Source organism: Propithecus coquereli, unplaced genomic scaffold (assembly GCF_000956105.1).
Source record: "Propithecus coquereli isolate 6110/MARCELLA unplaced genomic scaffold, Pcoq_1.0 Scaffold372, whole genome shotgun sequence".
Lineage (NCBI taxonomy): Eukaryota > Metazoa > Chordata > Mammalia > Primates > Indriidae > Propithecus > Propithecus coquereli.
This window is the reverse complement of record NW_012149419.1, coordinates 1,414,773-1,430,458: the sequence shown is the minus strand read 5'-3', so window position 1 is coordinate 1,430,458 and position 15,686 is coordinate 1,414,773. Positions and strand designations below refer to the sequence as shown.

Here is a 15,686-nt window from a genome sequence, read left to right as displayed (position 1 = left end):
ACCCCCATCCACACCCATTTTGTGTGTTTAAGCAAATTCAAGGCATCGAATTATTTCATTTTTAAATGTTTCAGTTTGTATCTCTAACAAATAGAAGCTTAAGAAAACACAACCATAATACCATTATATCTAAAATCACAATAATTTCTTAATAGCATCAAGTAACTAGTGTTCAAATTTCCAAATATATCATAAATGTCTTAACATTTTTAATAGTTTTTTTAAAAAATTAGAATCCAAATAGGAATACACATTGTGACTGGTTAATATGTATTATGTCTATTTTTAATCTGTAAATTACCTCTTTTTCTTTTTTTTTTTTTTTAGCTCCCTTGAAAATTTGTTGATGAAACCTGGTTGTTTATTTTATATCCTGTCCTAGACATTGAATTTTGCTGATTATATCCCTGTGGTGTCACATAATCTTTTTTCCTGAACTATGTATTTCCAGTAAAATGATCTAGGTTCTAGAGGTTTGACTGGATACATAAACATTATTTTTTTTAATGGCTGAATATTCTATTAGTGAAATATTTTTGGACTTTTGGTTGTTTTCAATATTCACTATCATAAACCATGTTGTGTTGAACATTTTTGTGTACAAATCCTTGCCATATTTCAGATTACTTTCCAGAAGTAGAATTTCTCAGTCAAAGGGTACGTATATTTTTAGGATTCTTGATATGGATAGCCACACTACATTCCACAAACGTTGAAGCAATTTACAGTTCCATCAGCGGGGTATGAGAAAACCTGATTTATGATGTGGGGTTGGTATTGCCATCCCCATTTGATAGACAGGGCAACTGAGGCTCAGGGAGGCCGAGCACAGCCTGAGCAAGAGAGCTGGAACCAAGATCTTCTGACTCCTGTTAAGAGTGTCCTTTCCCCTAAATATGCTACTTCTCTGAAGCATTTTTTGGGTCCTTATTGAGGTCTAAATTTTAAAAACAAGGATGTAAAATTATTTCTGAGACCCCTTCGAGACTCATAGTGATCACACAAAGGTTCAAAACTACCCAGTAAGGATGAAATGGCTTAAATGGGTTTCCTATACTGACCTTGAAATAGCCAGAAAGGAGGAAAGAGATAAAAAACACAGAAAAAGCAAAGCAAACCAAAACAACCACTGTTGAGCAGGTGGTCCTTTCTGAGTGTGGTCTCCTTTGGTTACTGGGCCATCTATGGCCCAGTAATGAGCCAGACTAATGTATTTCCAAACTGCATGGGTCTTGAATCACTGCACGGTCAATCTTTAAATGACTGCTTAAGAAGATGCTTAACTAAATGGCTCTAAAGGTCAGTGTGGAGAAATTCATTTTGCCAACTTCATAGCTTTGAGGAAGAACGTGGAATCTTCTAATGGATACTGAGATCAAGCACAGCATATCTTTTACATTGCAACTGTTAGGTTGAAATTACAGTGTTGAGACTGTTAAACCATATCCAGGATGAAAAGCTTTAATATAGAAAACCTCCTAGTCCTTTTGCAGCATGCATCCTGGGAAACATGCTGCTATGAACGGTCCCGTAAATGAGCCTCTCCATTTGCTTTACCATTTGAGACTTAAAATGAGTCCTTTTGTAGCTTTCTGCCATTGGAATTTATAAACTGAAAGGGATATTTATGTATGTGATATGTAAAGAGTTACTGCTTCTTCTTTGTCCACCCTTGTCCAGCTACCCACCCTCACACCACAGCTGAAATAATGGCTTACCAGGGTTCTATCCTTGAATGAGGTTTAGTAAACTCATGCAATTCCATGGTTTCAACTATCCTTGATATGCTACTAATTCCCAATTCTGTCCCCAGGCCTACTTCTTTTCTGAACTTCTTACCTGAAGTTCTAGTTTATGAGTATTTCCCTTTGGGAGTCCCAAAGTACCCCTATAGCAATAGGTTCAAATAAAACCTCATTATCTCTTCTGAAATCTCCTCCTCCCAATATTCTCGTCCAAGTGAATGTCACCATTCATCTCACAGTGACGCAAGAAATTTGGGAATAACTATTTGTAATCATGCATTCATCCCTTCAATGATTTCTAAGCATGATGCTGATACTAACTTTCAGGATCCTCTTAACACAGAGGCTGACACAAAATTTCTATACTTTATAATTAATTCTGTAATAGAGGTATGTTCAAAGTATTACTACAGTATAGCAGGAGGGCCTAATTTGGGCTCAGTGGGTCATGGATAGCTTCTCAGAAGAGGTGGCATCTTAAGATTTGTAAATGAATTCCCCTGATAGACAAGGTCCAAGGTTAAGGTAGACAGAGGTTATTTCTACCTATAAAATAGTCCTGAATCTTTTTTGCTTCCATCCCAACTGTTACTGCCATAGTTCAGACAAGGACATGTCTTCTCAAGCTAAGTTACTGTGTAATTTTAGAAAAGTGACCTGACCTGTTTGAGTCTCAGCCTCCTTGTCTCTGAAATAGGGATGATGATACATACCGCACACGGTGAAGTCGGTCCCTTCATCTATGGCTAATTCATGTTCTCCTTCATTATAACAGTGTTTTTCTATTCTTTCTTTGTATTTTCTCTGTTGCACTTCTACTGTTTCCTTATTTGGTCAGACCAATTATTCAACACTTTAATTCTATCTTCCACATCTCTTGTCTTCTTGATAATCACATGTGTGATAATCTTTGTCCTTTCTCTCTGCTATTTTTGTGATTTTTTTCAACAAATTGCTTTCTACTGAGATATAAATTACAAATAATAAATGCACAAACCTTACGTGTTTGGTCTGACAAGTTTTGACAACTATACGAACCCACATCATCATTAATCAAAACAAGATATAGAACATATGTATAATCCCAGAAGTTCCCTTGCTTTCTATTGAATCCCTTCCCATCTCCATATAAATAAAACCATTCAAAAATGCTCTTTTATATCTGTCTCCTTCTGCCAAGCTTAATGTTTTCGAGATTTATTCATATTGGTGCATGTGTCAGATGGGACAGTAATTTCCTTCTTTTTATCGTTGCTTAGTATTCCATTGCATAGATACAGGTTGAGCATTCCAAACCTGAAAATCCGAAATCCTCCAAAATCTCAAACTTTTTTTTTTTTTTTTGAGACAGGGTCTTGCTCTGTTCCCAGGACTAGAGTACGGTGGCATCATCATAGCTCATCATCATAGCTCGTCATCATAGCAGCCTCCAACTCCTGAGCTCAAGAGATCCTCCTGACTCAGCCTCCTGAGTAGCTGGGACTACAGGTGCCAGCCACCACGCCTGGCTAATTTTTTTATTTTTGTAGATATGGGGTCTCACTATTGCCCAGGTTAATCCCAGGCTTTTTGAGTGCTGACAACGCTCAAGGGAAATTTTCATTGGAGCATTTCAGATTTTGGATTTTCAGATTTGGGATGCTCAACCAGCAGGTATAGTACAAATATTCCAAAATTTAACAAAGTAAGAATTACAAAAGACTATGGTCCCAAGTATTTCAGATAAGGGACACTCAACTTGTATGTCATGTTTTGTTTATCCCTTCTGTTGATGGATGCATAGGTCATTTAAAGTTTTTGGTTACTATGAATAAGACTGCTATTAAAATTCATGGGCAAGTCTTTCTGTGGGCATGTTTTCTTCATTGCTCTTGGGTAAATACCTAGGAGTAGAATTATTGAGTCATAGGATAGATATGTTTAAACTTTACAAGTTGCTAAACAGTTCTCCCAAGTTGTCGTTCCATTTTATACTCCCAGAAGTAATGTTACAGACCTCGAATTGTTCCACATCCTCACCAACATTTGGTATTATCAATCTTTTTTATTTTAGCCACTTTATTGGATTTGAAAGAGTATCTTGGTGTCATTTTATTTTGCAGTTCCCTGATAACTAATATACTGAATACTTTTCTATATGCTAATTGGCTATTTGCCCTTCTTTTGTGAAGTATTTGTATCGAAAGAAATCTTTCCCCACTCCACAATTACAAAGATATACTCCTATTTTCTGCTAGAGGTCTTATGGTTGCAACTTTTGTGTTTAGATCTATAATCCATCTCATATTAATTTTGTGTGTGGTGAGAGGTTAGTTTTCTTCCATATGGATATCCAGTTGTTCCAGCACCATTTATTAAAAAGACTTTCCTTTCCCCACAGAATTAATTTGATCCCTTGATCAAAAATCAATTGACAAGAGGTTGCCAGTGGTTGGGGAGAAGGGAGGGATAAATAGGTGGAGCTATATGATACTATAATGATGAATACATGCCATTATATATTTGTCAAAATCCATAGAATGTACAATACCAAGAATGAATCCTAATGCAAACTATGGACTTTGGGGTGATAATGACATCATTGTAACTTCACTGATTGTAACAAATGTACCACTCTAATATGGGTTGTTGATAGTCGGGGAGGTTGTACGTATGTGTGGGCAGGGGGTTTATGGAAACATTCTGTACTTTCCACTCAAAATTTTGCTGTGAACTTTTAAAACTGCTATAAAAATAATCTATTTTTAAAAGAAAGCTTGATCAGCCAAAAAGAAATTACTTGACTATATATGTCTGGATTATGTATTTCTGGGCTCTCAATTTTCTTTTGACCTATTGGTCTGTTCTTACACCAATACCACACTGTGTTGGTTAGTGTAATTCTACTACAGTAAGTCTCAAAATTAGGCAAGTCCTCTTGATTTTATTATTCTTTTCCAAAATTGTTTTGGCTTTTCTAGATTTTTAACATTTCCATATAAATTTTAGAACTGAATTTATAAATTTCCTTTAAAAGCCTACTGGGATTTTGCTCAGGATTGCATTGAATCTATAAATCAATTTGGGGAGAAACAATATTTTAACAATATTGAACAGAATTCTGATGTATGGATATATCTCCATTTATGTAGGCCTTTTAAAATTTCTCTCAATGTTTTGTAGAATTGTTGCATCTGTTTCATGAGATTTCTTGGAGATGTTTGATATTTCCTGATGCTTTTATAAATGGCATTGCTTTTTAACTTTTAATTTCTAATTATTTGTTGTTATATATAGCAATACAACTGATTTTTACATAAGTTGCATTTGTATATTGCAACTTTGCTCAAACCTTACTTATTAGTTCTAGTATTATAGTTTTTTCCCTTGGTAGATTACATAGTTTTTTATATATGCAATAGTGACACTGCAAATAACACTAGTTTTACTTTTTTCCTTTACAAACTTTATGCCTTTTATTTCTTTTTTTCTTTCTTATTGAACTAGCTAAAGCTTTCAGTACAATGCTGAACAGAAGTGGCAAAAGTAAATACTCCTTGCGTATTCCTAATCCTAAAGGAAAAATGTTCAATCTTTTATTACTTATATAATTTAGCTATAAGTTTTTCTCATCTATTCCTAATTTGCTGGGTTATTTTCTAATATCATGAATGGATGTTATATTTTGTCAGATGCTTTTTCTGCATCTAATGAGATAATCACATAGTTTCCTTTTGAGGGGGTCAGTGTCAAGAGATAATCCTCCAAGGGTCTCACATTTCCGCATACCTTGTGAGCATATAAACTAACAGCTTTTGTTCTGGAAAACCTTTTCTAAAATGTTTGGGTAGGGAATGTTCTTAGAGATGGTGTCTTCCTTTAGAGCAAAGAGAAGGTTTGTTGGCTGGCCAGTATAATAATGTCTACCTTCTGGGCAAAGGTTGAGCAGGTCTGCTTTTAGCCCATTAGCAAAGACTGGGGTTTCCTAAATGTGTGGGGTCTCCTCAGCTGTGATACAAACCCATGCTGCATGTGCAGCATCTATCTGGGCCCACCATGTGTTGTTCCTGTGGGACAAGAAAACTAAACTGATGAGAACATAAAGCTCAAACTGCTTTGCTATCTATGAGTAATAAGGTCCTTTGTCTCTGACCCAGGAGCCTTGTATCTTTTGCTAGCATCCATGAAACTGGCAGGCTAACTTGTTAGCATGCAAGAAGGGTAAAATCTCTGACCTTTTATGGTTCTTAGCAAGTTAATATGGTAATTTCTAAATGTTAAAAACTAACCTTGCCTTCCTAGAATAAACTCACTTGGTTGTGATATATTATCCTTTTATAGTAAGCTTTTTAAAAAATATACAAGCCGACAAGTATTCTCTCTTCTCCTTTGAGAGAGTCTGTTTGTGATTAGTATTATTTCTACCTTAAGTCTTTCATAGAATTTACAGGTAAAGCCATCTCACTTGAAGTTTTCTTTGTAGAAATATATTTTTGAAATAGATTTCTGTTTTGGTGGAAAAACAACTTACAGATTCAAACAGCTCAGCAAACCTCAAGCAGAATAAATACAAAGGGAACTATACTTAAGCAGACTATTGTCAAATTGCTGAAACTCAAACATAAAGAAAAATCTTGATAGCAGCCCAAGGAAAAAGGACATATAACCTACAGAAGACAAATGACATGAATAAAAGCTGATTTCTCATGAGAAATAATGGAAGCCAGAAGACAAAGAAATGATATCTTTAAAATGCTTCAAGGAAAAAGATCTGTCAAGGATGAAAAAAGACCAAAGAGCAAATGTAAGAAATTGGGTGTGGCATATTAATAATATTAAACAAACTAGACTTCAAAACAAGGAATACTTAACACAAAGAGAAATAATGCTCAAAGTCCATTTCATCTGAAAGATGCAACAGTTCTAAATGTGTATCTAGTAACAGAGCTTTGAAATGCACAAAGCGAAACCTGGCTGACTAAATGGAGACAAATCCACAATCACAGTTGGAGATTTTTAACACTCCTCTTTTAGTAACTGTTAGAACTAGAAAAAATTAAGAATATAGAATGATGTTGTCCAGTACAGTGTACTAGCTATATGTGTCTATTTAAGCTTTAAGAGGGTACATTTAAATTTGGAAGGTAAAAATGAAGTGGGAGCCACATTTGTGTATTTTTCCATTTGTAAGGTGTAGTCATAAAGACATTTGGTTTATGAAAATATTTTGGAGACTGAGAGACAGGATTTGGGCATCTGTTTTTGGGCGGCATAGATCTAGTTGAGATAGTGTGGTTCTGGAGCCCACATCTGTGGTAGTGGTACCTTCCTGATTCCTGGTTCAGGCTAAGGAACGGAGCTACTAGACTGAATAGCACAAATGGGTCAGCACAATTCTTGATTTTGATAGATACAACAGCTCTTGATTTTGATAGATATAGTTGTTCTTCAGTTTTGCAGTGCTGTTCTGAGATATTTCATACAAATAAAAATCCAAAGCAAGCAAGAGTAGCTATACATATATCAGATAAAATAGACTTTAAATAAAAAGCATTAAAAAGAGATAAAGAAGGTTATTACATAATGATAAAGGGATCAATTGAACAAGAAGATATTAAAAATTATAACTATATATGCATTCTACACTGAAGCAGCCAGATATATAAAGCAAAAAGTATTAAACCTAAAGGGAGGCAATACAATATAGTAGGCAACTTCAACACCTCACTTTCAACAATGGATAGATCATCTAGACAGGAAATCAACAAAGAAACATCAGACTCAAACTGCGCCATAGACCAAATGGCACAAATATTTACAGAACATTCCATCTAACGGCTGTAGAATATATACTCTTCTCAACTGCACAGGGAATATTCTCCAGGACAGGTCCTATATTAGGCCACAAGAAAAGTCTTAACAAATTTAAGAAGATAGAGATCATATCAAGTATCTTTTCTGACCACAATGGTATAAAACTGGAAATCAACAAGAAAAACTTTGGTAACTACAATATATGGAAATTGAGTAACATGCTTCTTGACCAACCAATGGGTCAATGAAGAAATTAAAAGGAAAAAAACAGTGGTGAACTAGCACCTCTTGTATTATCCTGGATGGAGCTGGAGCCCATTCTGCTAAGTGAAGTATCACAGGAATGGAAAAACAAGCACCACATGCACTCATCATCAAATTGGTACTAATTGATCAACACTTATGTGCACATATGGTAGTAACATTCATCAGGTGTCAGGCAGGTGGGGGGTTGAGGAGACAGGTATATTCACACCTAATGGTGCAGTATGCACTGTCTGGGGGATGGGCACACTTGTAGCTCTGGCTCGGGTGGGGCAAAGGCAATATATGTAACCTAAACATTTGTACCCCTGTAATATTCTGAAATTAAAAAAAAAGATAAAAAAAAACAAGCAAACAGAAAAACCCCAAAAAGAATAAATTAAAAGGGAAATTAAAAAATTCCTTGAGACTACCGAGAATGGAAACACATAATACCAAAACCTATGGAACAAATCAAAGGCAGTCCTAAGAGGGAAGTTTATAGCAATAAACACCTACATTAAAAAAGAAGACAGACGTCTAATATCCTAATGATAAACCTCAAGCAACTAAAAAATAGACAAACAAAAAAAAAGAAAAACCCAAGAACAAATTAAACCCAAAACTGGCAGAAGGAAGGAAATAATAAAAGCTCAGAGCAGAAACTAATGAAATACAGATTAAAAAAAATTCAAAAGATCAAGAAAATGAAGAGTTGATTTTTTGAAACGATAAACAAAATAGACAAACTGTCAGCTATACTTAGAAAAAAAGAAAAGACTCAAATAAAATCGGAAATGAAAAAGGAGACATTATAATTGACACCACAGAAATACAAAGATCATAAGAGACTATTATCAACAACTGTACAGCAACGAATGTGATAACATAGAAGATATAAATAAATTCCTAGACATATACAACGTCAGATTAAGTTATGAAGAAACAGAAAATCTGAATAGACTAGTAACAAGTGAGGAAATTAAATCAGTAATAAAACGTTTTCCATCACAGAAAAGTCCAGGACCTGATGGTTTCACTGTTTAATTCTACGCAACAGCTGAAGAAGAACTAATACCAGTTCTCAAAGTATTCCAGAAAATTGAAGAGGAAATACTTCCAAAGTCATTTGTAAGGCCAGTATTACCCCGATTCCCAAACTGGAGAAGAGCACAACAAAAAAAGAAAACTACAGGCCAACATATTTAATGAACACAGATGCAACACAAGATACTAGCAAACCAAATTCAACAGCATATTATAAAGGTCATTATGATCAAGTGGGATTCATCCTAGGGATGTAAGGATGGTTTCATATACACAAATCAATAAATGTGATATACCACATTAACAGAAAGAAAAATGATATGATCATTCAATAGATGCAGAAAAAGCATCTGATCACATTCAACATTCCTTCATGATAAAAACAAGTTAGATACAAAAGGCATGTACTTCGACACAATATAGGCCATACACGGCAAACTCACAGCTTAACACCGTTACTGAGCAGGGAGAAACCGACAACTTTGCTCTAAGATCAGGAAGGAGACACTTTTCACCACACCGCTTCTATTCAACATAGCACTTGAAGTCCTAGCCATAATCATTAGAAAAGAAAAAGAAACAAAAGGCATCCGGATTGGAAAGTAGGAAGTCAAATTATCCCTGTTGAAGATGATACGATCTTACATTCAGAAAACCCTGGCTGAGGAGCAGTGGGGCGAAGATACCATCTGTGGGATCACGGCTGAGCGCCTCTAGGTCACGATCCCGCGCAGGCGGAACCACACGGCGGCGCCGCGGGGCCTGGGTTGGCCTGGGTTGGCCTGGGTTGGCCTCCTATAGCCTCGTTAGCAGGTCCCCGGCTGTCCCTGCCCACACACCCCGTGCTGCACGGCGGACCGGTCTGGAGTGCAGCACCCCGCGTCTTGGAAAACGGGGTGCAGCTGGAAAGGCGGCCGCTCCCTCGCGAACCGCGGTGTCAAACCCTTCGCAGACAATCTGCAAGCAGTTCCGGGTTTCGTGCGCAGCAGAGCAGCCCCCCTGCTGCAACCTACTGAAAGTCAGCCCAGGACACAAAGGTTTGTAAAAAGAGGAATAAACATTTTATCTAAAAAAAAATAAAAATAAAAAAATTAAAAAAAAGACAAAACCCTAAAGGTTTTACCAAGGAGCTGTTAGAACTAATAAATGAATTCAGTAAATTAGCAGGATACAAAATCAAAACACAAAAATTGGTAGTGTTTCTACATGCTAGTGGTGAACAACCTGAAAAAGAAATCATGAAACAATTCCATTAACAATAGCAATAATAAAAATAAGACACCTAGGAATAAACTTAACCAATGAAGTAAAAAGTCTCTACAATGTAAACTATAAAAATTTAATGAAACAAATTGAAGAGGACACAAATAAATGGAAAGAGATCTTGTGTTGGAAGAATTAATATTGTTAAAATGATCAAACTACCCAAAGCGATCTACAGATTTAATGCAATCTCTATCAAAATACCAATGATATTCTTCACAGAAATAGAAAAAACAATTTAAAATTCATATAGAAGCACAAAATGCCCCAAATAGCCAAAGCAATATTGAGCGAAAAAGCTGGAGGCATCACATCACTCGATTTCAAAATATACTACAAAGCTATAGTTACCGAAACAGCATGGTACTGGTATAAAAACAGACACACAGACCAATGGAACAGAATAGAGAGCCCAGAAATAAATTCATGTAATAATACCTACAGCCAACAGATTTTTGGCAAAGATGACAAGAATGCACAATGGGGAAAGGACAGTCTCTTCAATAAATGGTGCTGGGAAAATTGGATATCCATATTCAGAAGAATTAGACTAGACCCTTGCCTCTTACCATATACAAAAATAAACACAAAATGGATCAAAGACTTAAAACCTAAAACTATGAAACTATTATTAATAGAAGCAAACATAGGAAAAATGCTTCATGACATTGGGCTGGGCAAGGCTTTTTTAAATAAGACTTCAAAAGCATAGGCAACAAAGCAAAACTAGACAAATGGAATTACATCAAAATAAAACGCTTTTGCATAGCTAAAGAAATTATTAACAGAGTTAAGAGATGACCTACAGAGTAGGAGAAAATAATCTGCAAACTATACATCTGACAAAGGGTTAATATCCAGAATATATAAGAAACTTAAATAATTAGCAGCAAAAAACCAAATAACCCAATTTTAAAATGAGCAAAAGATTATTTATTTATTTATTTTTAGAGACAGGGTTTCATTATGTCACCTAGGGTGGAGTGGAGTGGCCATTCACAGGTATGATCATAGCTCACTGCAGCCCTGAGCTCCTGGGCTAGAGCAATCCACCTGTATCTGCCTTCTGAGCAGCTGGGACTAAAGGCACGTTCTACCATGCCTGGCTAAAAGATCTTAATAGACACCTTTCAGAAGAAGACATACAAATGGCCAACAAGTACAAGAAAAAATGCTCAACATCACTAATAATCAAGAAAATGCAAATCAAAACCACAATGATCAATCATAACCTCACTCCAGTTAGAATGGCTATTATCAAAAAGACAAAAGAAAACAGTGTGGGTGAGGATGTGGAGAAAAGGAACACTTACATACGGTTGTGTGATTGTAAACTAGTACTGTCATTACAGAAAACAGTATGGGAGTTCCTCAAAAAACTAAAAATAGAATTACCATGTGGTCCAGTAATCCCACTACTGGGTATATATATCAAAAGAAAATGAAATCAGTATGTCAAAGAGATAGGCTGGGCGCAGTGGCTCACGCCTGTAATCCTAGCGCTTTGGGAGGCTGAGGTGGGAGCATCACTGGAACTCAGGAGTTCAAGACCAGCCTGAGCAAGAGCGAGACCCTGTCTCTGCTAAAAGCAGAAAAATTAGCCAGGTGCTGTGGTATGTGCCTATAGTCCCAACTACTTGGGAGGCTGAGGCAAAAGGATTGCTTGAGCCCAGGAGTTTGAGTTTGCAGTGAGCTACGATGATGCAGGGTCTCAAGCTCTACTTGGAGCGATAGAGTTAAGACTCTGTCTCAAAAAAAAAAAAAAAAAAAAGGAAAAGGTATCTGCACTCCCATGTTTGCTGCAGCAATATTCACAACAGCCAAGATAAGGAATCAATCTAAGTATCCAACAATGGATGACTGGATAAAGAAAATGTGGCGTACATACACAATGGAATACTATTCAGCCATAAAAAGAATAAGATCTCATTATTTGTGGCAACATGGATGGGCCTGGAGGTCATTACGTTAACTGAAGTAGTCTAGGCACAGAGAGACAAATAGAGATGGGCCAGGGGCGGTGGCTCATGCCTGTAATCCCAGCACTTTGGGAGGCTGAGGCAGAAGGATTGCTCGAGGCCAGGAGTCTGAGAAAGACAAATATGACATGATCTCATTCATATGTGGAATCCAAAAAGAAAAAAAAAAAGTTGGTGTCTTAGAACCAGAGAGTAGAACAGTGGTTACCAGAGACTGGGGATGGGTGGGAGGAAGGAAGGATGAGGAAAGCTTGGTCAACAGGTACGAAGTTACAATTAGACAGGAGGGATAAATTCTGGTGTTCTACTGCATTGTAGGGTGTCTATGGTTGACAATAAAGTATTGTATATTACAAAATAGCTAGAAGAGGGGCTTTTGAATGTTCTTACCACAAGAAATGACAAATGCATGAGGTTATAAACTAACTCTTCTGATTAGATCATTATACAAACATATATATTGAAACATCAAATTATACCTCATAAATATGTACAATTACAATGTGTCGATTAAAAAAAATTAAAAAATCTGGATCTTTAATAGCCGAATGATATTGGTTGGATATACTGTGAAAGGCCTTTTTATTTGTTTTTGTATCCCAGGACCTCGTGTAGTGTCTGGCACAAAATGAGTACAAGTGATCATACTTTGAAAAATATTTCTGGCCGGGAACGGTGGCTCATGCCTGTAATCCCAGCACTTGGAGAGGATGACTTGAGGCCAGGAGTTTGAGACCAGCCTGGACAACATGGCGAGATCCTTTTCTACAAAAAAATAAAAAAATTAGCCAGGCATGGTGGAACGCCCCTTTAGTCCTAGCTACTTGAGAGGCTGAGGTGGGAGGATCACTGGAGCCCAGGAATTCCAGCCCAGGTGACAGAGTGAGACCCTATCTCTTAAAAGTAAATAAATAAATAAAAATATGTTTTCCAAGAATCCCTTAGATGTAGAAACTTGACTAAACCATGCAAAATAATAAGAATAAATACTGTAACTATCTTATCTCTCTTAGATACCTTCCTACCTCTCTATGCCAGATGAGAAGGAAGGGACAGCTGTCAGGGTCTGCTCCTGTTCTACATCAAGGATAAAGGCCACAGAACAACTCCAAAGACTCTACTGGAACCCTTTCCACTCAAATTCACAGCTGACAAAAGTATCCAGGTGGTAACAGGAGTGGAGTGAGATTTCTTGTCAGTTCATATCTGGGAAGGTGAGAAAGCAAGTATGGACATGATTAAACATGTTCTGTTTGCTACACTAGGCAGATAGGAGATATGGTTTGTGGTTCTATACACAGGCATCATCGAGACAACTAACAATGCATTAACTGTAAGAAAACAATATTCACCACCAATGTGGTTCAAATCAGAGAAAGATTGGCATGGGTTTATTCGGAAGTACTACGGTGGTCAATCGTCCTTTTTAAGTCCCATGAGTTATTAGGTTTGGCAGATTACCACTGCAGTTTTTCACCCCAATACCTTCTTTCTTTAAATATGTGAAAATGTTCGTATTTTCCCCTGGAAGGCCCACTGGAATTGCAGTGAAGCATTTGGCTGGGTCTTCCGCCTCATCACAGCTGAGGCATGTGGCTAAGTTGTCTGGACGACAAGAATGCAGGGTTGCTGCTTCACAGGGTGGCCCAAGGGAGAATGCTGGGACAGAATGGCATTCATCAGCAGAGAAGGCTAAGTTCTACAATGACCGAAGGACATGGGGAATTGAATGGGATCAAGCAACTGAGAGCAAGGCCAGGGAGGCTAAAAGTCAAGTGCTGTAAGATAAATGGTTGTAGACCCAAAAGGCCTCGTGCTCTCTGGCAATAAATACACTTGGGGAAAGAGGGCAGGCAGATGGAAGGGATAAGTGAACAAAGTCATCAAGGGTAAGAAAGATACTGAATGAAACAACTGCTCCTGAGAAAGTACTACAAGAAAGCAGAAGAAATTTATGAACTGCAAAAGAAGCAAATGCAGAGGAGGGCATTCTCCCACTCCTATTAACCTACCATAAGCTTCAGAGAGCAATAAATTGCATGGGTTTTGGGAGCCAGAGATTAATGCAGACCACAGAAGAGTTGCTGATAGGTGGAATAGGTAACTGATTAACACCAGATGGAACCCTGTTGGGAAATTAAATGTCCTACCTGATTCAAAATTCATGAGGGAAAATGAGTTCAGATGCCAAAGTAGGAGTAAATTTCCCTGGAGAAAAGGTGACCTTAGAAGGAAGCAGGGCTGACCTTTAACAGGTGTCAGAAACCGCTGCATTTGCGTAGTAGAAAGAATACAGGTGTTGCGAGTCGAGATAGACATGAGTTCCAGTCTCGGATCTCCTATCTGATTTTTACTTTATTTATTATACAACCCTGGGCAAAGCACTTAATCTCTCTGAGCAATTTCCTCACCTACAAAGTCTGAATTAGAAATCCTCCACTTATAGGGCTGCAAAGCCTTTACTACAATAACTTACATGTAATGGCAACTCCATAAATGGTAGCTATTATTGTTGTTTTAAGTCCGAACCAAATTTATAACCAGAGGTGAACTGAGATAGGGGGATTCTCAGAAATTCCCTGAGTTGGAAAGAGTGGATATCAAGGAAATCGTAAAAGCTCCAACGTTACATATTCTAATATCACATGTTTAAATATCAAGAATGACAGCTGAGCTCTAACTATATTGCTCTTCATTAAGAGAATTTTCCTTCTGTACAAAATGCGTTTTTAAAAAATCCATTGTCCTCTTCTGTGTTTTCTAAATTGTTCTTGTCATTAAGTACGTATCATTTTTATAATTAGGAAAATGAACTTATTTTAAAGAGGTGGAAAAGAGACAGACAGACACACCATCTGCTACTGCCAGAGCCCGAGCAACTGAGCTAAGGAAGTGGCAGTGGACTGAAGGTGATAAATCTGAGAAAAATCTACAAGGTGTTCAAACTCCTCCACTGGGAATTTGTGGATAGTGTTTCGAGAGCCACTGTCATCACGTGGGCCCTAAGATTTAAATTATTTTAAGATAATTTTTTAAACGAAAGAATAAAGTTTTAAGAAATCTAGCAATTTTACCTGATAAGGTCCTGAACTCGACTGTTAAAAGCATCACCTTGTGAGGGTTTGTTTTTCATTTCCTGTGTTGATATTTTTGGTGTAACTGGCCGGCTGTTTCCATCTGGTCGATTGGCAATCAGGCAGCTAAAAACCACAGCACTGACTTTGAGAAGTCCAGTTGTTAAGCCTTCAAAAACTTGTTTATTTGTATTTCTTCCCAAAATAGCATTATTTTTATCTGGAACATAAACCTAGATGAAAAAAAGTACAGTAAATGTGTTTCAATAAAACCACCAAAAACTGAGAAGATTTAGAACATTTCTGGAATCATAAATAATTTTGAAATTCTATAGGTGACAATCTAAAATGTTCAAGCGTGTTGGCTCTGAAGTCAGATTGCTAGTTCAAATCTCAGCTTTGCCCTCACTAGCTGGGTGACCTTGGAGAAGGTTACTATTCATACTTCTAAATCCTAATAAGACGGATAATGACAGTACCTATGTGCTAGAGTTCTTAGGAGGATTAAATGAGTTAATGCACATAAAATTTGTAGTATATGC

At 37.0% G+C, this 15,686-nt stretch overlaps 1 protein-coding gene across 1 annotated transcript in view; it reads right to left on the bottom strand.

Annotated features, from left to right (window-relative positions):
* Positions 1-15,372, bottom strand: part of LOC105816469 (S phase cyclin A-associated protein in the endoplasmic reticulum-like) — a 69,369-nt gene extending 53,997 nt beyond the window's left edge. Inside the window, exon 1 of the mRNA XM_012651901.1 lies at positions 15,145-15,372. Within this exon, the coding sequence (XP_012507355.1) occupies positions 15,145-15,203 (59 nt within the window). The 5' untranslated portion in view covers positions 15,204-15,372. The remainder of the gene's footprint in view (positions 1-15,144) is intronic.
* Positions 15,373-15,686: the final 314 nt, after the last annotated feature.